Source organism: Arabidopsis lyrata (genome assembly GCF_000004255.2).
Source record: "Arabidopsis lyrata subsp. lyrata unplaced genomic scaffold ARALYscaffold_8, whole genome shotgun sequence".
NCBI classification, from domain to species: domain Eukaryota; kingdom Viridiplantae; phylum Streptophyta; class Magnoliopsida; order Brassicales; family Brassicaceae; genus Arabidopsis; species Arabidopsis lyrata.
The window spans coordinates 14,616,658-14,644,578 of NW_003302548.1; the positions used below are offsets into that span (position 1 = coordinate 14,616,658).

General features: G+C 34.2%; 3 protein-coding genes across 4 annotated transcripts; 2 read left to right on the forward strand and 1 right to left on the reverse strand.

Moving 5' to 3' along the window:
- The first annotated feature begins 553 nt into the window (after window positions 1-553).
- Window positions 554-3,343, forward strand: LOC9301944 (50S ribosomal protein L11, chloroplastic). The gene is made up of 6 exons (XM_021015772.1): window positions 554-1,093; window positions 1,178-1,233; window positions 1,589-1,645; window positions 1,683-1,689; window positions 1,926-2,133; window positions 3,289-3,343. The coding sequence occupies exons 1-6, from the start codon at window positions 871-873 to the stop codon at window positions 3,341-3,343; spliced, it is 606 nt and encodes a 201-aa protein (XP_020871431.1). The 5' UTR covers window positions 554-870.
- Window positions 3,344-6,423: 3,080 nt separating this feature from the next.
- LOC9300196 (protein YLS7) lies at window positions 6,424-8,892 on the reverse strand. The gene is made up of 4 exons (XM_021015894.1): window positions 8,756-8,892; window positions 8,205-8,601; window positions 7,572-7,846; window positions 6,424-7,468 (listed from the first exon to the last, which is right to left on the reverse strand). The coding sequence occupies exons 2-4, from the start codon at window positions 8,581-8,583 to the stop codon at window positions 6,647-6,649; spliced, it is 1,476 nt and encodes a 491-aa protein (XP_020871553.1). The 5' UTR covers window positions 8,584-8,601; window positions 8,756-8,892; the 3' UTR covers window positions 6,424-6,646.
- An 8,956-nt stretch (window positions 8,893-17,848) lies between these two features.
- LOC9301946 (cleavage and polyadenylation specificity factor subunit 1) lies at window positions 17,849-27,288 on the forward strand. 2 transcript variants are annotated; one of them, XM_021032111.1, is made up of 26 exons: window positions 17,849-18,362; window positions 18,451-18,597; window positions 18,950-19,103; window positions 19,212-19,347; window positions 19,690-19,835; window positions 20,185-20,280; window positions 20,423-20,475; window positions 20,653-20,784; window positions 20,889-20,940; window positions 21,034-21,153; window positions 21,242-21,373; window positions 21,685-21,813; window positions 22,031-22,108; window positions 22,506-22,646; window positions 22,731-22,825; window positions 23,034-23,230; window positions 23,341-24,110; window positions 24,250-24,330; window positions 24,442-24,507; window positions 24,617-24,694; window positions 25,143-25,373; window positions 25,560-25,691; window positions 25,787-25,963; window positions 26,104-26,289; window positions 26,416-26,774; window positions 26,933-27,288. In XM_021032111.1, exons 1-26 carry the CDS (start codon window positions 18,031-18,033, stop codon window positions 27,045-27,047), a joined length of 4,335 nt encoding a protein of 1,444 aa, XP_020887770.1. In that variant the 5' UTR covers window positions 17,849-18,030; the 3' UTR covers window positions 27,048-27,288. The 2 variants fall into 2 exon arrangements, with proteins under 2 accessions (XP_020887770.1, XP_020887774.1); XM_021032115.1 differs by lacking the exons at window positions 17,849-18,362; window positions 18,451-18,597; window positions 18,950-19,103 and having other exon boundaries at window positions 19,258-19,347; window positions 19,722-19,835; window positions 26,933-27,277.
- The last annotated feature ends 633 nt before the right edge of the window (window positions 27,289-27,921 follow it).

A 27,921-nucleotide genomic window follows, 5' to 3' on the forward strand; every position in this document is an offset into this window, starting at 1 on the left:
GTAGACGAATTAGATACTAACCGTTGAGATATTCTTATTCCCTATGAACGGTTGAGATCTCACAAATGAAAATCTAGCATAAATTAGGTGTTAGCCGATCTTTGGTCTGAGAAAAACCGGTCTGATTTCAATTACTTCCGTCTAATATTCATACCACGCCTAACCAAACTAAATACTCTCCATTTTCTCTCCATTTTACTAAAATACCAAGGCTTTTTAATTAAATTGTTCCTTAGAAATCCAACTTGGATGATTAATAGAAGTAATATGTAACTAATTGGTTTAATATAGGAACTCCAAATAAATTTGTTTTTGGTTTAGGTGTGGTATGATTATAGATCTTGAACCTGTATAATCGGACTAGACGAGAAATTACATGCAGCGTTTTGCGAGTACTGTAATTTGAAACATACTTCATAATTACACACTTCTAACTCAATATTCTTATACTTTACACAGAAAATATCAAGTCGAAACATTTAAAGATTAAACTCTCACAATCATGTGAGAGTTAATAATTGCAAAAAAATGTGTATATAGAATGAAGATGTTGACCTGGCTCATCATTCTTTTCAAATAATTAGCTACCTCTAGTTTTGATGACTAAGTGTTGTAGAACTAACTCAAATTTCTGCTAAATGTCGTCGGCATATATATTGTCCATGTTTTCGAGTAATATGTCAATGTTTTCGAGTGCCATAATGAGTAAGCAAAACTGCAATATCGTCCAAATTTTCCTATTATTTTAAACTGGCAAACTGCTATATCGTCCAAATTTTTCCTATTTTGTATGATTATTTTTGGAAAGTTACTTACTACAAGAACTCGCATGCATTCTAATTTCCCTACCTTGTGCTCCACTCTGAATCAATGGCGTCTTCTTCTCTATCAACCCTTTGCAGTTGCACTTCGTCTTCTCTGTATCCTAACACTAAGCTCTCACGTTATCTTTCGGCAAACTTAACCTCCAAAACAAATGTTTCCATTCAGTTTCTTGGAAAGAAACCGTTCCCGCTTCTCTCCTCAACCATGAGATTTCTCACTGTTGTCGCCGCCACGGCTCAATCAATACCTAGAGGCAAAACCAAAAAAGGTACAATCTTTTCCTTTAAACCTAGAATTTTCTTATCCTCCGATCGACTCGATTGCGTTACTGGGTTGGTTGCGTATTTCACAGTGGTTGGAACTATAAAAATGAATGTATGGGCGGGAAGAGCAACTCCGGCGCCCCCGGTAGGTCCGGCGTTTGCTTCGAGGGGAGACAATCAAGAAAAACATATGGCTAAGCGTTTTTGCAAGGAGTACAACGCCCGAACCGCAGATAAACTCGGTGATATAATTCCTGTCCTAGTTACAGTCTACGATGTTAGTTTTTACTATTTCTACTCTAATTTTTACATTCTCCTACTTGCTATCTTTATATCGGAAATCTGATTTAAATTCTCAACTAGAGAAGAATAAATTTGCCATCACAAGAACAAGATGGGGTTTTGTATAGAGAGCCGCTTTTGAATAAGTGATTTGTTACGATTCATATATAGTTTCTTGTTTTGTTGTTTCATGGAGTTACTTATATGTGTGATTTCAGGATATGAGCTTCACTTTTATCCTCAAGACCCCTCCTGCTTCGTTTTTGTTGCTTAAGGCTCAAGACCCCTCCTGCTTCGTTTTTGTTGCTTAAGGCTGCAGGTATGTTTTACCCAATGAATGTGTACTTTAATAATAGAAATTATGATCAGCTGCATGCATAGTGTGAGTTTTGCTAGATCATTACTTGTTTCCCTTCCTAAAACTATATGTATAAAGCGTGGAACCAAAACAATTGACAAGAAAAATCATGTGTACATGTTTTATCTAAAATATAGTTCCTTTCACTTCTTTGGAGTTTTGTGATGTTTGACATTTATATTGACTTGTGGAAATAGGTGTTAAGAAAGGATCTAAAGATCCAAAGCAAAATAAAGTTGGGATGATAACAATAGAACAACTCCGCAAAATTGCAGAAGAAAAGCTGCCTGAGCTGAATTGCACTACAATTGTATCCGCTATGAGAACCATTGCAGGAACTGCATGTAACATGGGGATAGACATTGACCCTCCTATTCTTGAACCTAAAAAAGAAAATAGCTTTGTTTTAAAAATTGATACATTTTAATATTTAATTGATAAATCTTAACTATCTTTTGTAATATACTTTCAGAAGAATAACTTATATTTATTATGACATATTCTTTGTTTGATTTTTATAATTTATATATAAGAAATTTTATACATATATTAAGATATAATACATGAATGGATTCGGACTGAATCCAATAACCTATTTTTAAAAATAAAAACTTGAATCCAGATCCGAAAACTCTGGAAATCCCGTTTTTGGAACAAATTAAATTTCATTTCTATATATATATTTGCTATTCCTACTTAGAGTTGATTTGTAGTTTTTTCATCTTTATATATTCATACTTGAGAAACTATTGAATAACTTCAAGGTATTATTAGTTCAGTCCATAAAAAAAAGTGATGTAGAGTTTTGAGTAGGAAGCACTATAATCGATCTTCCATAATAATCAAACCTACAAATATCCTTTATATTATAATTATTCTTTGAGAAGTCTTCAAGAAGTTAAATGCATTATGTAAACAATAAAACAAACAAACACAAATTATGTTAAACCTGTCGTCACGGGAAGGATTAGAAAAAAGAATTATGACTATAAGGAGTAACCGATTTAATAGAACTGGTAAGCCTACACTAGGAATTCTGCCGTTAATTTGAGAATTAAATTAGAATGAGAATTAAAATGAGTAGAACTAGCCCTGGGCATAAAAACCGAACCCGAAAAACCGAACCGAAAATATCCGAAATTTTTGGTTTTGGATATTGTTAAATAACCGAATGGTTATCTTCTTAACTATCTATGGATATCGGTTATTAACCGAACCGAACCGATATCCATGGATATCCATTTTAAACCACACACATTTGACTAAAGAGGCTTATCTTCGATTATTTTGTCTTCGATTCAGCGTTTCATTTTTTTTAGATTTATATCGAGAGAAAACAAAAATACATGTTGTGTTTTCTATTGTATGCTCTGTTTTCTAAAATGAAAAAGAGAAGAGAGAATAGATTCTTGTTAATTGTTATTGTAACTTTGTGTGTGTGAGTGCGACTACGTGATTGTCATTGTAAGTTTGTAACAATTAATATTTGGTAAGAATAGATTCTTGTTAATTGTTATGTGTGCTAGTGTGTGTGAGTGTGACTGTGTGATTGTGTCACAGGAAGAGAAGAATGGAAGATCAACTCAAGGACTTTGAAGATGCTTGTAGAATCTAATAATCTATATTCTAATCTCTCTTTCTATCTTTCTTTCTTTTTCAAGTCTCTTTTGAACTTAATTATTTTGTTGCGGTTTTAACTCTTAATCTCTCATTTTTTTTAATTTTCAACTTGAATTATTGCATTTTGAAGCTTTTGGTTTATATTTGCATACATTATTAGTATTATAATCTGTTTTTATTTGAGTAATGCTTCGGTTATTTGGATAGTATGGTTATTTGGTAGGTAAATATCCGAACCGAACCGAACCGAACCATACCCGAAGGTATTTCGGTTATCTTATGGTTTTCTTCTCAAGTATCCAAACCGAACCGAACCGAAAGCTAACCGAACCGAACCAAAAACAGTTCGGTTCTCTTATGGTTCCTAAGTGCCTAGAACCGAATAACCAAATAACCGAACCGAAGCGAACCGAACAACCGAACGCCCAAGGCTAAGTAGAACAGTCAGTGTATTTTCTAGGATTACCAAAAGCATATGGGAAATACAACATTGTTAGCCGGCGATTATTCGATTCACGAAGATTACATATAAGTACAATAGCTTGAAATGTCTTCCACTAAAAACATAAACTCAATATGTTTCTTTTTATAAGATATCTTATATAAATTTTCAAAATGTAGTTACTAATTTTAAAATTAATATACGTTATTTCAATATGAATTTTGACTTTTATATTTCGAGTTCTTCAAGTGTCTTTACATGAAAATCAAATTAAATATGATTTTTATATTTTTTTTCAACTTTACCTTTTTATCAAAAAAAAAAAACAATTGGTTCATATAATAGTGCTTATAGAGAAAAAAGTTGAAATCTGTTGGTTCATGTATAAAGTATAAACAACTTATTTTTTTTTTTTCATATTTTTGTTGTACACTTGAGAAAACTGTTGAATAACTTAAAGGTATTATTCTAGTCTAATTTCATTATTCCTGAATTGTTTTAGAAAAAAAGAGATATTTTTCAAAATATCTCTTTTTATAAGATATCTTATATAAATTTTCAAAATGTAGTTACTAATTTTAAAATTAATATACGTTATTTCAATATGAATTTTGACTTTTATATTTCGAGTTCTTCAAGTGTCTTTACATGAAAATCAAATTAAATATGATTTTTATATTTGTTCAACTTTACCTTTTTATCAAAAAAAAAAACAATTGGTTCATATAAGGGTGATTTAAGTGTATAACCAAATCTGATAAATAAATTAAGAATATAGAATCATAAGTTTGAAAACAAAAGAAATAACCATCAGACATTGTAAAATGACAAAACTATCCTCACACATAAAATGAAATGAGAGAAAGAGTAGTAGTGACGTGAGAGTGAGAGGGGAGACAAATACTTCTAACCATCATTTTTTCTTTTACCCCTATTGATTTATACTTCTATTTATTATCTGATATAATTAATGTAAAATTATAATTTCTATAGAATAAAATCTAATCTTTTTTACTCTATATATCATGATTTGGATTTTTAAAAACGAATATAAACTTATAAAAACAAAACATATTTATGTAGCACAAATAAAATAGTATATAACTAAATGAAATAGTATAGAAATGAAACATGGGAGTGGTGGTACCAAAATGTTGAACAAAACTACAACGAAATACAAAATGTTATACCATAAAAAACACAAAATAGAAGCCAAACCGATTAAGTCAAACGAATGTCGAAGAAAAACCGTTATATTCTAATGAATACAACATAAAAAGAAAACCGTTATATTCGAAGCTTAGAGGTCGCCGGTTCGAATGACGCTTGAGACAAAACAAATATTACATGCTGTGGTTTCGAGTCTAGAAGGATTACGGGTTTTGGCACAGAACCTCCTGGTATTCAAAAAAAAAAAAAAAACTAATCATGCCAAGTTAAACACATATTAAAAAAGGCGCTATACCCTAAAAGATACAACATATGGAACCCAAACTACCGATTTAAACGCACAACGAATAAGAAACATATACCCTAAAAGATACAATATAGGAAACTCAAACGACCAAATTAAACGCATACAAAAGAGAAAATGTTATTTCTTAAGAGATACTAGTTAAGAAACCTAAACTGCCGAACTGTTGAAACTCTTAAAATTATTAAGAATTTAAACTGTTTACCTTTTTTTTTAAATCATCATTTTCAAATTTCGATTTTTTTTTATATTGCTTTTAAACATATGTTTTTAGGTTTTGAGAAAATTACTATTACTGACACGAAACACTCATTCTTAATAAGAAAATTTTGAAAATATGATTTTTAAAAATATATTAAAATATTTGTCCCTTTTATATAGTACGAAACTTTATCATACTTTTTTATATTAGTTTCGAGTTAAACTAGTTTGTTTCAAAAAATTCAAATCATAGTACAAACAGAAAAAAAAATCTATGTTTTTTTTAAAATGAGATTATAAGATTTAAACAATTCATATGAAAAACTAGCTGTAAATATAAACAAAGGGAGAATAAAAAAAAAATAGAAAAAGAGAGCAAGGTTAGAAGAGATGGGAAGATGACAAAAGGGTAAAAGCTGTCATTAATACATATAATACAAAGAATATCATAGATGTATGGTTAGTATGGTCAGTTGTTGAATTATAATTTTTTTGTTGGTCATAGAATGCAATTCCCCTTTATATAATAGTGCTTATAGAGAAAAAAGTTGAAATCTGTTGGTTCATGTATAAAGTATAAACAACTTTTTTTTTTTTTTTTCATATTTTTGTTGTACACTTGAGAAAACTGTTGAATAACTTAAAGGTATTATTCCAGTCTAATTTCATTATTCCTGAATTGTTTTAGAAAAAAAAAGATATTTTAGAATACCTCATATAAGATAGACAAGTTTTTTTTTTTCTTTTTTTCTTTTTGTGGTTATATAATCTCTCTCTTTCTCTCTGCCTTGCTCGAGCATCGTACTCGTCACACGTTGCACTCTCAATGCCTTCGCAGACCACACGAGCTACAAGAGCCAGGCAGTCTATTTATCCAGACAAATGTATAAATCAACAAAGAATAATTTTTGCACCGTCATTATCCTAGACTTCCTTAGAAAAACATTTTAGGGATTAGAAACAAAAATTATGATTATAAGATTCATTCATCTAAAAGAGTAACTGATCTAATAAATAAAACTCTTACGTTTGCTTTAAGTTTGTATGTAAGAAAAACAGAGACCTACAAGTGAGTATATTGTGTATGAATATAAATTAGAAATCCTTAAATCAACTACTCCGTGGTATGAATAAATGATCTTGTACGTATATATAAATAAATATATCTCTTTGCTCCTAGATCAAGATGATGGTGTACTTCGTCTGCCTTCCAAATCTCTCCTTATAATCTCCAGAACCATCTCGTTCCATGTGTCTACCGGCCCCGGCATGCACCAATGCAAGCAATCTTGTGGAGGAGGCTGACCGTCTGGTCCACGTTTTGTGATCTTTTTCGGGTCAGGACTCCTGTACGGGCCAGGATGACCGTCGTGGCGATACCCGAAAGCTTCAGTGATGTCCATCAGCTTCAGCTTCTTCGATCTATTGCCGAGTTTATCATCTGCCACAGCTCGGTGAAACCCTGTGGCTTGCTTCTCGTGCATTATCTCTGTGAATCCGTTTGTAACTAATTTCCCGGGAGGAAGCGGCTCTACTTTACCAGTACACGATCCACCAGTGTTCCATGCACCGCCCTCATAATGATCAGGCGACCAAGTACGTAAGATGGTCAGACCCGTGTAGTTTGGGTGTTTAGCCATTGCCTTTAGGATTGTTTCTACAGAGATCCCAAATGCTTCGACGTTGTTAATCTTTGCTGGTTTTGATTTGTCTGGCCACCATAACTGGCCTCCAACAATCTCGTCATTTAAAATGTAGACAGACTGTTTTGCAAACCAGTGACCCGATGAAAGTACAACCACATCGAATTTCGGAAGAGCTTCGATTATGCGCTCATCAGGTTGGTCGAGCTTGAGTTTGGTTACACCATCTGCAGCAAAACCAAACGGTTCGTTGAACTCATGGACGAGCCAAGATGACCACATCCGAGCTATCATTACTGATGATGACCTGAAATACCATCTCTGCATCTTTCGATTCCCACGGTTAACCGGAGTTTCTACCTAAAAACAACATCATTTAAAAGTTTAATCACACAGACAAAACTAACTCTTGGAAACAGAAAGAAACTCTATATTATGACACAAAGAATAAGAAAACACTTGCCTGCCAGAGAAGGCACATCATGGACTCCATCTGATTACGAGCCACTGAATCACCTATAAAAGCTAATGTCTTGCCTCTCATTAGCTCGAGAAATTTCTTAGCATCAAACCGCGGAAGTTCACACTGAGACGGTTTCCATCTCCAGTTTTCATACCCCTTGTCAGGTCTTCCATTACCCTGACAGTTTTGCATCTGTGTCAAAAGAGGACAAGAGTTGTTCGTGTACACCGGTCCCATTGGATCAAAAAACCAGTTACCATGATATAGATCACATTCTGCAAAATGGTCAAAACAAATCAGAAATGCTTCAGTAAGAAGATTGATAACACAATTTGACAGAAGCTATGATCCTTGAGAGAAGACATATGAAGTTATATATTGCCAAAACAGTTAACTATTATAAAGGAGGTAGCTTTAACTATATAGTCCAAAGGTGGTTATTAAGATTCCAGAATAAGGACTTAAGAGTTAAATGCATCATTAATTAGTAGCATTGGTCTTTTGTCTCAGTGATTTGTCTACATACTAATAAAGAACCTCCAAGTATAATTTAGTCTTTAAAGAGCTACTTAACTTACTCTATACATACTAATCTACAATTAGAGAAACTTAAGCAATCACTTAACACAGTACCTGTTTCTACAGAATCTTGTGTAGCTTCTTCTTCATCCATGGAAACATTTGAAGACTTCGTTTCTTCGCCTAATCTAACATCGTTCGAATCCGAAGAATCCTTGGGAAGCACTTTATGATCACTGTCTTGTGTCAATAATGGTGGTGAGTGTGAGCTAGAATCAGGATCAATACTATGGTGAAATTGGACATTTTGAGTGGTCTCTGTTCTGTAGAGATAGTCAGTAACTGAAGAACCAATGGGATACGTGAAAAGAAGCAGAGAAGCGAAGATGACGAAAGAAGTTAATCCACCAATAGCAAATGCAATTGAAGAAACTTTCCGAGGAAACAACAACACAGTCTTCGAATTTGAAACTCGTGGAGAAGCCAAAGTCATGATTTTTCTGCACACAACCTATAAAAAACAGAGCAATCATTCATCATTGGAGGATTACATAACTGGGTTCCGCTATATCACAATAAAGTTTCGATTTTTACGATATGTTTATCGATCTCTATAGGTGAATTTTCGATCGATGGAGAAAGGAATAGATCAGAGTAAAACTTACATTTAGAATTGAAAACCCAGAGGAGGAAGATGGAAGAAGAAGCTTTTGCTTTGGTGAGGAATTTATTAAAATCGACAAGATCTGGGAGTTTCAGAGAGAAGCGTGGAAGGAAGAACAATGTTAATATTTTATGAATTATAGAAAGTCAAATTTATTTTAGTCATTCTAGGAGCCTTTTTTTTTTTTTTAAATTAAGCTGGTCATTGTGCATGATATTAAAATTCATATAATTATTGTAGTTATGTTTCTTAACTAGGTTTAAATTCCGTGGTACATCGAAATTATGTGTTTTTCATGTATTATATAATTTAATAAAATTATATTGGATAAAACATAAATTTTTTAAATTTGTTTAGTTTTATAAAATAATATAAAAATATTTATAATTTTATTTGCTTCATGTATATATAAATTATTATTTTTATTTAGAATTTAATCAATCGAAATTAGTTAATGTAAAAGTAAACATCTATTACTATGTATAACACTTTTGTAGTTTATATAATAACTAAGGATATTTAAATTTTATCCATGAATTTTAAATTAGTTAGTTTTGTATATGAGTATGATGGAGCGGGTTAGTGTGATACTTTTAGCATAACGCATTTAATTCGTCTTATATAAAATTAAGATATTTTGTGTATGTTTTTAGACCAATCCGCAAAAATATATAATCGTACTAATGTGAACCCTAAATCCCATCACATGATATGTGATTATTTTCTACTTTTTGTCAAATTTTTTTAATTATTGGCTACTAATATTTAAATCACATAAAGTGATCGGAAGCATAGTTTTAGATTTTATTCTAATAACTAAATATTATCTTAAAATTTTGATTGTTGAAAAATATAACTAATGTTTGTTTGTTTTTTTTGGGTCGGAAAATTAAAAAATTAAAAAAAGAAATTACAAACATACCCGACGTGAGAACGCAGTCCCACCGGTATCTTCTAACAAAACTACATTAACCGAATCCGGAATTGAATCAAAAGAAGGAAACTCTAAAGGTAATGAAAACGCATAGTTGGCTAATGCATCAGTAAGGCGATTAGCTTCCCTATACACGTGAGAAAAACGGACTATCCAGTCCCTAGAAATAAAGTCATGGCACAGGCGTACCAGGAACGACAGCGGATGAGCCTCGCTTATCCCTGTCTGCAGAAAACCGACCACCATCTCTGAGTCCACTTCAATCTCTAAACGCGTTGCCCGGCGCTCCCAAGCAATATACAAGCCATAGTATACTCCCCATAACTCGGCTAACGGCGCAGACAAATCCCAATATTAAGAGCAAAGCCACCACACCATTCTCCGGTCTCATCTCTTAAAACACCAGCGGCCGTTGCTAAACCCGGGTTGCCTCTAGAGGCCCCATCCGTGTTTAGCTTCAACCACCCCTCCCCTGGCTTTTTCCAAGCTATATGCCTCTCCACTCACATCCTTGAAGTCCCTTGTTTTGCAGCAGCTCTTGAGTGAACCAAGCTTACTTCCTGCGATAAGTCCCGCAAAAATTTAACTCTATCCCGGCACTTACCCTGAACACCAAAGACGTTTCCACATCGCCATTTCCACGCCCACCAGACCGACATGGCAAAGAAGGTAGACCACGTGCTCTCACCCACCTTAGTATCATCTCCCAAATTTGTAAACAGCCACTCCAACAGAGATTGCGCAAAGAACTCCCGCCTCTTTCCCGAGGGCACCATGCGAATCCAAATTCCTCCCATTGCTGGGCAGTCACGAAGAATGTGAAGAATTGTTTCATCCGCACATTTGCAGACTGGACATATAGCTGTTGTACTTAGATGTCGCCTCTGCCTCTCTGTATTTGTCATTAAAACTTGGTGAATTCCTAGCCACAAAAATGTCCGGACCCGTTCCGGCGCAACGACCTTCCATGCCCGCCGGAATAAACCTTCTTGATTATGTCGCGGAATGTTATTTTGAGTCAAAAGAGCATAAGCTGAGCTGACTGTAAACTCACCATTTGAACCGCCTCCCCATGAAATTCGATCTTGAGCTCCCGTAATATTATCCAAGACCACAGACCGTAATTGCAACACACATTGTTCTGACACATATGGTTCAATCCGGTTTAACAACCAACCCGTACCATCACGTCATAATTCATGAGCTTTAATCTGCTCCGCTCCCGCAGGTAAGTCGCCTGTTACAAAGTCCAGAAGTGGTCTGTTCGAGACCCATTTATCAGCCCAGAAATTAATCTTCTTTCCATTGCCAATAACCCAACGAATTCCCGGTACCACTACCTCTCGCAATCCGATCCCAACACTACGCCAAGTCGATGACCAGTTACTTTTAGCTACCAGCCATGAGAGGTCCTGTGTATCCTTCACTTTATACTTGCATCTCAACACGCGAGCCCATAGGCTTTTATGATCATTCAAAAGTCGCCATCCCAACTTAGCAAGGAGAGCTTTGTTCATATCATGAGCACACTCTTTTCCAACTTACTAAGTGTTGTTTCTTATTTTCATTGTTACTTCCCCATAAGAACGATCTTGAAGCTTTGTCTAAACTCTCAAGTGTAGATTTCGGCAAGGAGATTGTACTCATGGTTTGAACTGGGATTGATGAGAGAACAGCCTTGGTTAATGTCAAACGTCCTGCAAAAATCAAGCATTTCCCTTTCCAACCCAACAACCGTGATGAAACTTTCTCTAAAACATCCCCAAAAGTTTCCTTATTTATGCGTTTCTGCAAAACTGGCATACCAAGATACTTCCCCAAATCCCGTGTCGACTTTATACCACTTTCTGCGCTGATCACTCTCTCCAGATCCCGACTCACATTCTCCGAGAAAAATATCTTCGACTTCTCCAAACTCACCTTCTGGCCCTACGCGACACAAAATCTCTCCAATACCTTTCGTATTACTCTGATCTGTTTTACGGATGCCTCTGCAAACAGTATTAGATCATCCACAAAACAAATGTGTGAAAGCTTTCCTTCTTATTATGGTTCTTATTAGCTGCATTAGATTTGTATTTTTTTTTATATGAAATTAATAATTTATTTGATTCAATTAGGTATTCATAATTGCATTGTGTCATTGAGAGCAAAAAAAATAGTTGTATTGGGTCTAAGTTTTTACATGGGCCATATTGGATTTTGTTTGGCCCAATATCATGTTGTTTTAAAAAAAAAAAAAATTTGATAAGAATTTTATCTCTTCTTCCTTGATTACGGAATAAATCTACGAATTAACAACGTCAAGACGCAAGATAAAACACAAATATCAATTAAAAGGAAATTTTGTTAGCAAGTCTTCCAAATATATTTTTGCTAGCAAGTTTTAATATATTTGAAAGTAAAAATCTAAGCTTACAAATCTTATCATTATTTGGTTATAATTTTATAGTTTTCAATCTTGAAATCTGGTTAAAGCATATATCAAAGTAGTAGCAATGAAAAATTAAAAGTATTGTACCTTGAACTTTGAAAATCACATCCCAATCAAATGTGAATTTTGATTTTCCATTATCAAATATAATATGCACCTGCATAATGTAGAAAAAAATTTATATTAGAAAAGGATATTAACATCAATGTATATGAGATTATATATAATCTGATAATAAGAAAGCTAAACTGAAATAAATAAATTTGATTGAGCAAAATTGGAAAGAAAAAAAATTCGTATCAAACTGGGAAGAAAAAAATGGATGTCTTGTTCAGAGAAATGAATGATTTTATATAATGAAGAAAAGATGTCGATTTATGGTTAAAAAATTAAAATCTTCTAGTGGACTATTTTTTAGCTTGCAGAACAATTTTAATAAATTGAATGATAATCTTTTGATTAAATCTTTTAATATTTACATATTCATATTAAAATAATTAACTAAAGATAGAATTTGTTTTTATAACAAAAAAAGCCTTATTTAAGGAAATAAAAAGATCTGAATATGATCTCGACTTATAGAATATCCAACACTAAATATATTTAGAAATTTTGTATTTATTATGAAAATATTAGAATTTTGTTTTACATTTGTATAAAATAAATAGAAAAATAGATTATGTAGCATTTATTTTTTAAAATTTTAATAAATACTAAAAATAACAAACGAAAATATAGTTACCAAACTCGGATTAGTTGGCAATTTAGTTTTTAAATTTTAGACGTACACCACAAAATTCGTAAAATTTTTATTAAATAAATTTTAATAACACGAATTTATATCTAAATCTAAACAAGTTATAACTACTAACAATATTTTCAAAGGATTTTATGGAAACTGAATAACAGAAAATATTTGATGCGTAATTAAGGTAAATAAAAACGATCTATTTATATTTTTTGGTTAGTGGATACTTTTATCATACGAGAATAACAACATTCATATAAATTTTATTTATAACAATTATAAAATCTAAACAAAATCTCTTTAATATCTTTAAACCCGTTTGACCCGTTGACCCGTTAATATATATTAGTGACATGGAATTAAAATGATTATTATTAGAGATCTCTAATGACATATATTGTAATTTCTTACAAAATCAACGTTACAACTTATAGGATGTACTTCCCAAATAATAGTATAGGATTCATGTGCTCCACAATTTCTAAACTCTTGAGATTTTATTTAATTCTAAGAAAAAAACACAGCTAAATCTTATATATATATATATATATATTGATTTGGGTGAAAAGGTAAAACTACATTTGATTAATTCTGATCTCGGTCCATATTTTTTTATTGTTGAACAAACCATTAATTTATAAATAGATAAAAGAAAGTTTACACTCCATTAAAAGAGAAAGATGATACAGATAAAGAGCCGGAACAGATAACTCAACAGCAACAACAACAACAATGTTAAGATAGAAAGATCTAAAGGGATATGAGATACGATCAAAAGCAGACTTGAGTAAGGAAATGCCATGAATGGATTCACAAAACTCTGTCTTGCAAACCTTTGAGTTGATGAGACCAAACAAAGTCCGAGACTTTGAAAAAACTGAGTTCATAGCGATCTCAACCTCCGAGTCTAGAGCACATCGAAGTGCTAAATAAACTTAGCAATAACCGCCGAGTCAGAAATATGGTCAAACTGAAGTGTATTTAGAAATAACACAAGATCCAACTTCTTGAAAATACCTTCTCCATCCGCAGCAACCTAGATTAACCCGACAAAGGTAGGTGGAGGCACAAAGGCTTCATTCCATTCTCTAGATTTTCTGATGGACTTCGAAACGACATCCTCTTCAGTAAAACATAGACCTATTATATATATATATATCTTGTTATTATTTTTTGGGAATGAAATTTCATGAAAAGATTTTCTAGTGAATGGCTTCAACAAAAACATTGAAAATCAGTTTTTGACACATTTTTTTGCAATTGATAAGAGATATTATATATCGCTCAAAACAAAAATTTAAGTTAATTAATATTTTTGGCATTTAAGATATTCTGTATTTTAGGTAACTAATTTAAATTTTACATTCATTTTTTTTAGTGGGATTCATCATTGTGTTCCCTTGCAACTTCATAGGTAATGTAAGCTACATCATTTATATTGTGATTTGTGAAAAATAACTTTATATAATTGATGTGATTTGTGAAAATAACTTTATAATAAATACATATCCATCCATTTCTCATATAAAATGATATGTAAAACAAGAAGAGTTACAAATCAATTATTTTCATCCTCGTTCTAAGTGCAAATTTTATTATTTCTCTAAGCTTTAAAAGGGTTAAAATACTGATTATAAAAACACAATCTAAAACATACTTTATGAATCTTATCTCCAAGTTATTTCCTAAATATTTTTGTGAAGATTGTTGTATTCAAAGAATAAAGAAATTTTAGAATTAAAAAGAAAACGAAAGCGAAAATATTATTCAAAATAATACATTTCTATATATAAATTTCAAGGTAATAGTGAAACTTAAATTATTGATAACATTTTCTGATTTTTTAGAAGATTTTGTGATTAAAATATAGATATTTAATTTTGGAAATAATGTTTTGTTCCTGATAAAATAAATCATGTTCTATGCTTATTCCCAAAAGAAAAATCATGGTGTGAAATCATGCTAGGAAATTCCCATTTGTTGAGAATTTCTTCTTCCAACTCTTTACAACCGATAATACTTTAGGAACTGCACTCTTAACTTCACTCTTTAATCCTACAATTTGAAAATGAACATTTTCTGCACCCTAAATCGTCGCTCCCATAACACCTCATCTAGATGCTCTTCTTGCCCAAATCATCGCTTCTTGGAGTAGTTGATAAGGCCACGTTCGTGCTTAAAGAGATGAATGACATGTGTATGCAACAAACACAGATCCATCATTTTCCCATGACACCTCAGCTAGATGCTCCTCTTCACAAGGACCTTTTCAACTCCCTCTTCCTTCTCTATAAGAACCTGAGCTTCAAGTCCCTTTTTTCTCTTTCTCCAAAATCTGAGTTTGAACTACATGTTCAACTTCTTTTGTCCCCAAGGCATGCCAAAAATCCTTGAAAACGAACCTAGGCTTTGGAGTCCAAGAAAGCATCTCCTGGTGAATAGCCTCAATGAAAACAGTGAACAATTTCTTTCCTGACATTTTTTCTTTTGGTAATGAGAAGGAGATCGAAAGTTTGGAGTAAAAGAGGATGATGAAGAAGAAGAAGAACTATTGAAGGGGACTTATAGATGGTCAAAGAAGTAAGAGATAAAACCATCCTTAGAACACTCAAGATCGTTTCTTCGTTGTAGAGAGGTTTCTTATTTTGGTGAGGACAAATGGTAAGAGGTAGAAGAAGCCGAAAGTTGGCTATTTTCCTTTGTAAGGTTTTTTAGCAATTAATAATAGATATTATATGTATCTCTCAAATCTAAAATTTAAGTTAATTGTTATTTTTGGCATTTAAGATCTTAGGTAAATTATTTACATTTTATTTTTCCATCATTTATCATATAAAAATATATAGAAAACAGAAAGAGATACATCAATGTTATCTATTACAAAAATTTACATAAATGTGAAAATCAAATTTGTGCAGTTCTTGATCACATGAATGGACTAATGGTTTATGCTCCTTGTTTGTATTAACATTCTCAATTTTGAATTGATTACCAAATTCAATTTGTATGTGAAGGGAATATATTGTGTTTCTCTTACTCTTAAGGCATCATATATACAATCTTTATCTTAAACTTTTTAATCATTAATCCATTTTTTCGTAACTGAAGACGAATTCCCACAAAAACGTGTATTTTTGAAACCGATAGAATAAATCTGTTAAGACTTATCTAGATTTTCTTTATAGTTGTAAACATATTTGATACAAATACGTATGTTTGATGCAATAGTTTCATCATCACCTATAAACTATTTAAGCTTCGATTGAACAATTATAATAAAGCTAAACCACATGTGTGGTGGGAGACAGTGGCGGAGCCAGATATTTGGTTTATAGGGGTCATTTATATTAGTTATAATTTTTAATTATATATTTATATTAAATGATATATTTAAAGTATAATAAAAATTATTGTTTAAATTGTGTAGAGAAAATTTTTTACCTAAAACAAAATCTAAATGTATTTTTAATATAAATTTATGTTGTACTATTTAAAATGCTTCAACTTTCAATAAAAGATACATGTAATTCATATTTTTATTTAATTAAAGTTGTGTTAACTACTTTTCTCAAAATATATTTTTTCTCTAATCTATCGTATATTGTGGAGAGTAATTAGGTGTTATATTATGTAAGAATTTTGAAAAGAAGGTAAGGAAATAAATAAAACATGATATATTATGAGAAAAAAATCAATATGTAAGAAAATGTTAGATATTTATAGTATCTTCTTAAGAAAACACAAAACAAAAATCAGAATGGAACTAATGTTAAATAAAAAAATGAAAATGAATAGGGTCAAAGGTAGGAGATGATCATATGGCATAGGGGTCAACATGAAAATTTTATACCAAAATAACTAATATTATTAAGTAAAATACCTTATAATTAAGAATTTTCAAATATCTTGGGGTCAATTGACCCTCCCTATACATTGGCTCGGCCTCTGATGGGAAAGTGGTTCTCGTCTGATGGAAGAGTTGCCTTGTTGGTCTAGGACATGGATCAATTCTCCCAAAATTGTTTTGAAATCAACAATAATGAAGGAGAAGACGTCAGATGGAGAAGATGATGGTGATAGCGAAAGTGACAGTGACAAAAGCCGGTGATGACTGAAAAATCGTCGACAATGATGGTGGCAAAGATCTAGTGAGAAAAGAGAAAAGTCCAAAACTGAAATGATGTAATTTCTTTAATCAGATAAAGACAAAATTGTAAATGTCAAACTTGTTAACCTTGCCGCACCACAATCATAGCACGGAGTGTGATTTGAAGTCTTTGAAATTTGTATAAAACTTATCGCAGTTTTCACACACTTGAATTTTACTGCGGTAAAACCGGACTATCATTCGTTGGTGATACCATGATTAGGGTCGCTGCATCGGAGCCGTACCGACTATCATTCAAGTATTATAGAAGGAGATAAATTTGCATTAACAGATTTTAAATTAAAGAATTTTTTTACTACATATATAATTGAGGAGTTTTATTCTTTGTTCTAAAAATCCCCGCCTAACCCGATTAATCCCCGCTTAATCGCTAGGCCCATTCTATCTGTCTCGATTAATGACTAATCCTCTAAAGAAATCAGTTATCCGATTACTCTCCGCCTAATCCGATTACTTCCCGCCTAATCTGATTACTCGCCGCCTAATTTTACATATCCCGATTATTTTTAGATTTCAAGTATAAAAAACTTTTTATTTTTGTTATTCGATCATTTAAATTAGGAGTTTGTGATGTTTTACAATAACTTATATTCAAATTTTAATAAAAATCATAAAAAGTTATCTCAAAAATACAATTTTATGTGTTTACTACAATTTTGAAAATAATATTGGATTAATATATTTTTAAAATATTAAAATAACCCTAAAACTAATCCCCGATTTTAATCCGATTTTCCGATTAATCGCTAGGTCCATATCAAACGTCCGACTAGCGCCTAACGATTTTTCAAGAGTTTTATTAACTAAAAACCCTTTAAAAAACAAAAATCCAAAACTTAAAATTAAAAACCCGTGGGTTTAAGGATTTGATCTTTAATGTTCATAAAATCGATACCCTAATTGCTCTCACTCACTTCCCAATCTTAGTTCAATTTCAATTCTCAACTCCATCCCAAATTCGAATCTCTGAATCCCAGATTCCGGTGGAGAAGATGAGTTTCGCGGCCTTTAAGATGATGCATTGGCCGACCGGCGTTGAGAACTGTGCTTCCGGCTATATCACCCACTCTCTCTCCGATTCAACGCTACAGATTCCAATTGTTTCCGGCGATGATGATATGGAAGCCGAATGGCCTAATCATAAACGAGGTATCGGTCCATTGCCTAACGTCGTTATAACCGCCGGAAATATCCTTGAGGTGTACATCGTTAGGGCTCAAGAGGAAGGGAATACTCAGGAGTTGAGGATTCCGAAGCTTGTTAAGCGCGGTGGAGTTATGGATGGTGTCTCTGGTGTTTCTCTTGAGCTCGTGTGCCATTATAGGTACGTGTTTGTTGACAGTTACCACCTAAATTACTCGAATCTGGGACTTTGATTTTGAAGTGATGATGTGATTTGTGTTGGATTGTAGGTTGCACGGTAATGTTGAGTCAATTGCGGTTCTACCTATGGGAGGTGGTAATTCTTCTAAGGGAAGAGATTCGATTATATTGACATTTCGTGACGCCAAAATTTCGGTTCTTGAGTTTGATGATTCAATTCACAGCCTTAGAATGACGTAAGTGTGTTTTGCTTTTTTTGGTTTTGGTCGATAAACATATGAATTCAGCTTTCGTTTCAGCTCTGTCTTCTCTGAATTGCATTTGCTTGCTTGATTGCATCCGGACTGTTTCGTCTGACCTGTATATGAGATGTTCTGTGTCCAACTGTTGTATACTTCTCTAAATTTTTGGTCTTTACTGAAGCATTGTTATTGTTTCCAGCGACGCAAGTTATGTAGCATTGGCTCATTTACTGAAGCGTTCTTATCGTCTTTGTCTGATTATTTCTTCTAGTTATCCAAGTTATGTAGCATTGACTCCTATACTTGACTTCAACAAATACTAAATGGATTTGTGGTTCCTTTTCAGTTCGATGCATTGTTTTGAGGGTCCAGATTGGCTTCATCTGAAAAGAGGAAGAGAGTCTTTTCCAAGAGGCCCTTTGGTAAAAGTGGATCCTCAAGGCAGGTGTGGCGGCGTTCTTGTTTATGGTTTGCAGATGATCATACTCAAGGCTTCCCAGGTTTTTTTTTTGGGCATCCTTAACCAACTTCATTTTAACTGTCACTTCAGCTGCTACAAGTTTCCAACCTTCATTCTTTTCTTTTATGAACTTTATTTTGGTATTTAGGTTGGTTCTGGACTAGTTGGAGATGATGATGCGTTCAGTTCTGGAGGGACAGTTTCTGCTCGTGTTGAATCATCTTACATAATTAACTTGCGTGATCTGGAAATGAAACACGTCAAAGATTTTGTTTTTCTACATGGTTGGTTTAGCAGTTTCTTCATAGACTTATCTCTGAATCAGTAGTTATCATATATATATATATATTATGATGATTGTTTCTTAGCTGTTCAACTTTCATTGAATCTTGTGTCCTTGAACGGATCTAGCTTACTAAGTTGTTGTTTGTAGATTCAATATGACAACTGATGTATTCTGGTCATAATTACAGTTTGAAAGAAGAGGAAATATATTGTTTATTTGATTTTTCAATAGCTAGCTGTCTGAAATTTTAGATATTCTGGTTTTCCCAGTAGGCATAATGTGAATAAACTAAGTGGTGCGTCTTTTGATTATGTGTTTTTGCATCCTATGTCTTGTTCAGGTTATATTGAGCCTGTAATTGTCATCCTTCAGGAAGAAGAGCATACTTGGGCTGGGCGAGTTTCATGGAAGCACCATACTTGCGTGCTTTCTGCCCTTAGTATCAATACAACATTAAAACAACACCCAGTCATCTGGTCAGCTATTGTATGTTCTTATTTTCCTCTTTCTATCTTATAATAAATCTCTTCCCAATAATTTAAATATTTGAGTTGCACTAGTAATCTATATTGTGAGTCATATAAAAGGTTATTGTATATTTTTACATGACTAGACTTCCCAATCAGCTATTAAGAAGATAGAAAAATGCATGCTGACTTTATTTCCATATTCTTTATTTAGAATTCTTGAAGGGTTGACTAATCTTTCTTTAGAAAAAAAAATCCTAAAATAACAAGCTATTTCATGCATCTTGGAAAAATCCTACTGAAAAAGTTTACTTCGGCAAACTTTAGTCCCTGATCATACTTATTCCCATTCCTTTGGTATTTTCCAGAATCTGCCCCATGATGCCTACAAACTACTTGCAGTACCATCTCCGATCGGAGGTGTTCTTGTGTTGTGTGCAAATACAATCCATTATCATAGTCAGGTAGGTTTATATTACTTAGCTTTTGGTTGTTTATTGTTTGAGATTCAACAATTCCAGCCACTCCACCACGTTTGATTTTTATTCTATTAAAGATAAAGTTCTACAGTTACTTACACATCCGAGATACCATATATTTTTGTAGTCAGCCTCCTGTGCGCTGGCACTGAACAATTATGCCTCCTCAGCTGATAGCAGGTACAGTTTTCTCGCACACTCTCCACTCTTCAAAATCTGCTTTCTGCTTATGGATATAATCTTGTTACCTCAATCTTAGTTTATAATCCTATAGCTTAGAATCAACTTTCGACATTTGTAAAACTCTGTTTATACTGTTAACCATATTTCTATCTCCGTGTGTCTGATTTCTTTCAGTCAAGAACTGCCTGCATCAAATTTCAGTGTGGAACTCGATGCTGCCCATGGAACCTGGATATCGAGCGATGTAGCCCTATTGTCAACGAAATCTGGGGAATTGTTGCTGCTGACTCTTATATATGATGGGCGGTAATATTTTGATCTTTAAAAAAATTCTGCTGACGCTTGTAAATCTGGCTGCAACTTATTTTGTTTAAATTATGTGAAACTGACTGCTACTTTCTTTTTTGAAGTGCTGTACAGAGACTTGATCTTTCCAAATCAAAAGCCTCTGTGCTTGCTTCGGTTAGTCGATATGTTCTTTCAGCATATTTGTGCTTCAATTTGGATCCAGTTCGATTAGAGATTCCCTATGATGATATTCCAAATTTCTTGCAGGACATTACTAGTGTTGGAAATTCCCTTTTCTTTTTAGGTAGCCGGTTGGGAGACAGTTTACTGGTGCAATTTTCTTGTAGATCTGGGCCTGCAGCATCATTACCTGGGTTGAGGGATGAGGTGATAGTTTAATCTTTCTTAGGCTGGTCAGAGTACTTCTTTTTTAAAATGTTTATCCAGAACTTGAAAATCTCCTAAATTTATGCAGGATGAAGACATTGAAGGTGAGGGTCATCAAGCAAAACGTTTGCGGATATCTTCTGATACTTTTCAAGATACAATTGGAAATGAGGAGCTTTCACTGTTTGGTTCAACTCCAAATAACTCTGATTCAGCACAGGTAGCAAGTTCTGCCTTTGTTAGAGTTTTGTAGAATTTTCTGTTGAGGTTCAATCTTGGAAAAATTAGATGGTTCTACTATATGAATTGGGGTTCCGTTGCAGAACATTCTCCATCTCCCTATCTATGTGTGCTTTCAATAGCAAACTTTCAGTCTTAAAAAATTAATGTTGAACGGAAAATGACTTAAGTAGTTTAACTACTGAAGAAAGAGTTTGCCTTTGTGCAGCATCTATTATTTCAAGAAGAGTTAGGTAGCCTAAGTTCTCCTTTCCATGAAGTTTCTCATCTTTTCTTTTCCAATAAATGCAGAAATCGTTTTCATTTGCAGTGAGAGATTCACTAGTTAATGTTGGCCCAGTGAAAGATTTTGCGTATGGCTTAAGGATTAATGCTGATGCAAACGCCACTGGGGTTTCCAAACAGAGCAACTATGAATTGGTGAGCCGTTTGTGTAGAAGTTCTTATATTATACTAGCCATGGAAATGTTTTATACAAAATATAACTTGCTTGTTATTTAGTAATATCTCTATTGAAGTATTCTTTTACGTAACAATGAAAATCCTTTGTTCCACAACTTTTAGTGTGGACATGCTTGCCTCATATTTGTCTAAAAACTGTAAACCCCAAACTAAATATTTGAATTTTGACGTTTAGGTGTGCTGTTCTGGTCATGGGAAGAATGGTGCTTTATGTGTTCTTCGGCAGTCAGTTAGACCGGAAATGATTACTGAGGTATGCCTATATCTCAAATTGTGTCTGGTATATGAGAAGAATGGGAATCATCCATTTGTTGATCTTTTAGTTTAAAAAACCCTTACTCCCGTTACTATGGCATGGAGAGGATTTCATTTAAAATTCATTAGTTTGTAGTGAGCTCTGAACAGAAGGCATTATTAGGACAGTCTTGTGGGTTTATATCTTTCACAATTACTATCCACCACTGGATCTGTTTAGTAGTGATATAGAAAGAAAAGTGGAAATTGTTATGTGAAAATTACAAGTTAGAACTTAGAGGGGGAGCTCACTGTAGAAAAATGGTGATGTATCCGATCTTACTTAGTAATGCTCTGTATGTGACTTAGTCTCTTCAATCCTTAAGCAATCTATTCCGCATGTTCTTGTGGGGTAGGTTGAACTTCCAGGGTGCAAAGGAATATGGACAGTTTATCACAAGAGCTCCCGTGGTCATAATGCTGATTCTTCTAAAATGGCTGCTGATGAAGATGAATATCATGCCTATTTGATTATAAGTGTGGAGGCTCGCACGATGGTATATTTTGCTTCTGTGTTTTGGCTTTATTTCATTAGATACTTTTATTTTCCATAGAAATACCTTCAATGTTTGGCTTTTCAGGTCCTTGAAACTGCTGACCTTCTCACAGAAGTCACTGAGAGTGTTGACTATTATGTTCAGGGAAGAACAATTGCTGCTGGAAATCTATTTGGAAGGTAATTAGCTGCCATATTATATCTTTTGAGATATGTTTGTTATAGAAGCATTTGTTTCCTTTACAATTTTCTATTTTATTATTATCCCCATGTGCTGTCCAGTAAGCTCTATCCATGGCTTCTTTTTCAGTCCTTGAGCTGTTTTTACTACATGCAGCTGTAAGAGATACTAAATAGTGTAATATTAATATCCATCTTTCTTTTCCAGACGTCGGGTAATCCAGGTGTTTGAGCATGGTGCCCGTATTCTGGATGGTTCTTTTATGAATCAAGAATTAAGCTTTGGAGCTCCTAATTCAGAATCCAATTCCGGTTCTGAAAGTTCCACTGTGTCATCTGTTTCAATCGCTGATCCATATGTTTTACTTAGAATGACAGATGACAGTATTCGTCTGCTTGTTGGAGGTATGTTATAGAAAGATGAACATCTTATTGCAATAGTTGAGCCTGTAATCTATTAACTTGAGCATCTTGAAATGTTTTACTCAAGCAGTATTATGAACTTTGAATTGCAGATCCTTCAACTTGCACAGTTTCCATAAGTAGTCCATCTGTACTTGAAGGCTCCAAAAAGAAGATATCAGCCTGTACTTTGTTCCATGATAAAGGACCAGAACCATGGCTAAGGAAAGCTAGCACTGATGCATGGCTTTCGTCAGGAGTTGGAGAGGCTGTTGATAGTGCTGATGGTGGACCTCAAGATCAGGGTGACATATACTGTGTGCTCTGTTACGAAAGTGGTGCCCTTGAGATATTTGATGTGCCTGGTTTTAATTGTGTTTTCTCTGTTGATAAATTTGCGTCTGGAAGACGCCACCTCTCTGATATGCCTATTCATGAGTTAGAGTATGAACTCAACAAAAACTCCGAGGATAATGCTTCGTCAAGGAATGAAGAGATAAAGAATACAAAGGTTGTTGAGTTATCTATGCAAAGATGGTCTGGGCCTCATACACGCCCATTTCTCTTTGCAGTATTGGCTGATGGCACAATTCTTTGTTACCATGCTTACCTATTTGAGGGTGTTGATAGTACCAAAGCAGAAAATAGTGTATCTTCAGAAAATCCTGCTGCTTTAAATTCCTCTGGTAGTTCTAAGCTTAGGAATCTGAAATTTCTACGCATCCCCTTTGACACGTCTACGAGAGAGGGGACTTCAGATGGAGTTGCATCTCAAAGAATTACCATGTTCAAGAATATTAGTGGTCACCAGGGGTTTTTTCTTTCTGGCTCAAGGCCGGGGTGGTGTATGTTGTTCAGAGAGCGACTACGATTTCATTCACAGGTATGTATTCTCACCTAGAGAGGGTTTTTGTGTTACTGTGTCTCAAAGAACTGAAGCAATGATTAGTATGATTTTAATCTGTTAAAGTTTTTGGTTTTTCTGAATCAAGTTCCTCCATTTCATGCTCTCACTTTTTCAGCTGTGCGATGGATCAATTGCGGCCTTTACTGTTCTTCACAATGTGAATTGCAATCACGGGTTCATATATGTCACATCACAGGTTTAATAATGTGTCTACACCTCATTTCTGTTGTAACGTTTCTATTCTTATTATTGTAGCATCTAGATTATCAATTTCTTTGACAAGATAATTCATATTCATTTATATTAGGGAATTTTGAAGATTTGCCAATTACCTTCAGCATCAATCTACGATAATTATTGGCCAGTTCAGAAGGTAAATTTCAATTTTTTTAATCATCTTTGCTTACTGTTGTATGTTGATTAGATGGAAAATAATAATTGTATAAGGACTGATCACGTTGATGCCTGATTTTTTTGTCTAGATTCCTCTGAAGGCCACGCCTCACCAAGTTACCTACTACGCGGAGAAGAACTTGTACCCACTGATAGTATCATATCCAGTGAGCACTTGAGCATGATAGTATATTCTAAATTGTTCAACCTGATCCGAATTGCATCTCTTTGGTTGCCTTGAATAAATTTGGAACCCTTTTTTTGGTTGAGATGGCAACTGTGTTGCCCCAGCTCCCCGTTTTCCTTTCTAGCTCTTGATTTTTTCTTAATTCATATTATCAAATTTACCCTTTGCAAATTTATTCAACTGTATGCCTCTCTGAATTTCTTTCATGAATATCACAGATCCCTGATTTACTTGGCTGCAGCAATATCGATAGATCATACTTATTTGTTTTGTTTGATAGATAAATACCTGAACTAATGCAATGTTTGTTGAGAAGAAAGAAAGTTCTTTTATGTATTACCTGTCTATTTATTTGATCAGCATTGTTTGATATCTGATTATTCTATCCTACTAACACAAACAATGTCATTTCTCTCTCCTTTTTGAAGGTCAGCAAGCCGATAAATCAAGTTCTTTCTTCACTAGTTGATCAAGAAGCTGGCCAGCAGATTGACAACCACAATCTGAGCTCAGATGATCTCCAACGAACATACACTGTAGAGGAATTTGAAATCCAAATTTTGGAACCAGAAAGATCTGGTGGCCCCTGGGAAACTAAAGCCACTATCCCAATGCAGAGCTCAGAACATGCACTGACTGTGCGAGTTGTCACACTTCTTGTAAGTTAGCTACTAACCTGCCTAATGTCATATGGTTGTTTTCTGCCTTCATGAAGAATGTTGATCTTCTCTATCTTTATGACATGATAATCAAAGAATATTGTTCGGATCAGATCTAGGGATCAAATCTCTCTGTTTTAATTGCAATAACCAAGCCACATTCTCTTACTCTCTGGGGTATTTCAGAATGCAAGCACAGGGGAGAATGAAACACTTCTTGCTGTTGGAACTGCCTATGTCCAAGGGGAGGATGTTGCTGCGAGGGGCCGTGTGCTTCTTTTCTCTTTTGGAAAAAATGGCGATAATTCTCAAAACGTGGTACGTTTAATTGGGCCTACTACCCGGTGAATCTTTTTCTTTGTTTTCATTTTCATCTTGAATGTTCGATTTATTGTGAAGCCACTTTTCTATAGGTTACTGAAGTCTACTCAAGGGAACTAAAAGGTGCTATATCAGCTGTAGCCTCCATTCAGGGTCATCTTCTAATATCATCTGGTCCTAAAATTATCTTGCACAAATGGAATGGCACCGAATTAAATGGTGTTGCCTTCTTTGATGCTCCGCCGCTCTATGTAGTCAGCATGAATGTTGTACGTTTTACTTCCTTGTCCAGTTGGCCTAGTGCTGTGTTGCTTTTATGAGCTAACTTCACCTAAACTGACCTGGCTTGGCTCTGAGGATCAGTTTTCTTTTGTGTGATCGGGCTTTGTAAATTTTTCTTTACTTGCAGGTAAAGACTTTCATCCTTCTTGGTGATGTTCACAAAAGCATATACTTTCTTAGCTGGAAGGAACAGGGGTCCCAACTTAGCTTACTAGCCAAAGATTTTGGATCCCTCGATTGTTTTGCTACAGAGTTCTTGATTGATGGAAATACACTTAGCCTGGCTGTCTCCGATGAACAAAAGAATATCCAGGTTAGCATCCTCTCTCTTATCGCCTTTAGTGTGTATGTGATGAGATCAGGCCTTACTTAGATGTAGACGATAGAATATTGTGAAATACCCCAACTCTTAAATCAACTAAGTACTGATCCCCAACAGGTATTCTATTATGCACCAAAGATGGCCGAGAGCTGGAAGGGTCAGAAACTTCTTTCAAGGGCGGAATTTCACGTTGGTTCCCATGTGACAAAGTTCCTACGTCTGCAGATGGTTACTTCTGGAGCGGATAAAACAAATCGATTTGCTTTGTTATTTGGTACTCTAGACGGCAGTTTTGGTTGCATTGCTCCACTCGATGAGGTCACATTCCGGAGGTTACAGTCTCTCCAGAAAAAGCTAGTGGATGCTGTTCCTCATGTTGCGGGTCTGAACCCACACTCTTTCCGTCAGTTCCGCACAAGTGGGAAGGCTAGACGATCTGGGCCTGACAGCATAATCGACTGCGAGTTACTATGCCAGTAAGTTTTCTTCCGCATTCTATATGTTCAAAGAGTAGTAACAGCCATATGACAAATGGACCTCAAAGTAGAGAGAGAGAACATAGCATAACACTCGAAAATCACACGATAGAACGATCATAGACGCATATCCTCATGGTTTTTGAAAACTTTTGCAGTTACGAGATGCTTCCATTGGAGGAACAGCTTGAACTTGCTCACCAGATTGGGACAACCCGGTCTGTAATTCTCTTGAATTTAGTTGAGCTCTCTGTCGGAACCAGCTTCTTGTAAAAGATCAAAGAAAAAGGCAGATTTTAATGCGTTGTTCATCCATGTACCGGCAAAGAGAGAAAGAAAAGGCAGAGTTGCTTAATATGTTGTACAAATGCTGTAACAGTACACAATTATATGAAATTTGATGTTCAATGGCATTTAGATTATGTTAAGATTCTTCTTCTCCACTTTGTTTGTTTCATGTCTACTTTGAATCCTCAGTTTACCTAAGAAAATTTTTAGATTAATCTTTTGAGTATTTTATAATTTACCAAATGGTAATTTCTAATTTGCAAATGGGTTTTAGTGAAATGGTGAGATTAAAAATGGTAAAAAGCAGAATGGCAGGCTTGATAAGGGAGTGATAATTGTGTCCATCACACAAAGGGCATACACGTGCACATACTCACCACTCCACACTCAAAATAGATAAACCAAATGGTACAAAAAAGTAAATTAGAAAAGTCTTGAGTTTATAACAAAACACAATCATAGTAACATGTTGTCTCTTTCCACCACCAATCTTGTTTTCACTTTCGAATGTATACCAAAGTAGCATCATTTTACTTGCAACTTTTTTCTCTTCTTTTTGCTATCTTCTCTCTTTTAGAATCTATTCCGTTATTGATATTTGATTTGAGAAATTATGGATCGATTATGAAAACCCAATTCGCCCGTGGGAATTTGTAAACTTGGCACGTTTCGAAAATACTCCACACAGAAAGATGAAGGAGAATGTTGGTGATATGCTTAGCAGCGTGACTGCGTCTCTACTGCTGCAGGTCAGCGATATCTCCTTTTGCCTCCTTTCTCTTTTTATAACAACACTTTATGATTGGAATGAATCTATTTAATTTCCTACTTCTTTTCTTTTCGTTTTTAACGTTATTTC

Bases quoted from the DNA above. Each gene is read 5' to 3' on its own strand.
- LOC9301944 (XM_021015772.1), top strand. From the start codon at position 871: ATGGCGTCTTCTTCTCTATCAACCCTTTGCAGTTGCACTTCGTCTTCT. The intron at 1,094-1,177 runs GTACAATCTTTT...CGTATTTCACAG, and splicing joins TAGAGGCAAAACCAAAAAAG to TGGTTGGAACTATAAAAATG. The intron at 2,134-3,288 runs TTTAAAAATTGA...ATTGTGTCACAG, and splicing joins AAAAAAGAAAATAGCTTTGT to GAAGAGAAGAATGGAAGATC.
- LOC9300196 (XM_021015894.1), bottom strand. From the start codon at position 8,583: ATGACTTTGGCTTCTCCACGAGTTTCAAATTCGAAGACTGTGTTGTTG. The intron at 7,847-8,204 runs GTACTGTGTTAA...ACCATTTTGCAG, and splicing joins ACAAGATTCTGTAGAAACAG to AATGTGATCTATATCATGGT. The intron at 7,469-7,571 runs GCAAGTGTTTTC...TGTTGTTTTTAG, and splicing joins TGATGTGCCTTCTCTGGCAG to GTAGAAACTCCGGTTAACCG.
- LOC9301946 (XM_021032111.1), top strand. From the start codon at position 18,031: ATGAGTTTCGCGGCCTTTAAGATGATGCATTGGCCGACCGGCGTTGAG. The intron at 20,281-20,422 runs GTAGGTTTATAT...ATATTTTTGTAG, and splicing joins CAATCCATTATCATAGTCAG to TCAGCCTCCTGTGCGCTGGC. The intron at 22,826-23,033 runs GTAATTAGCTGC...TTTCTTTTCCAG, and splicing joins GCTGGAAATCTATTTGGAAG to ACGTCGGGTAATCCAGGTGT.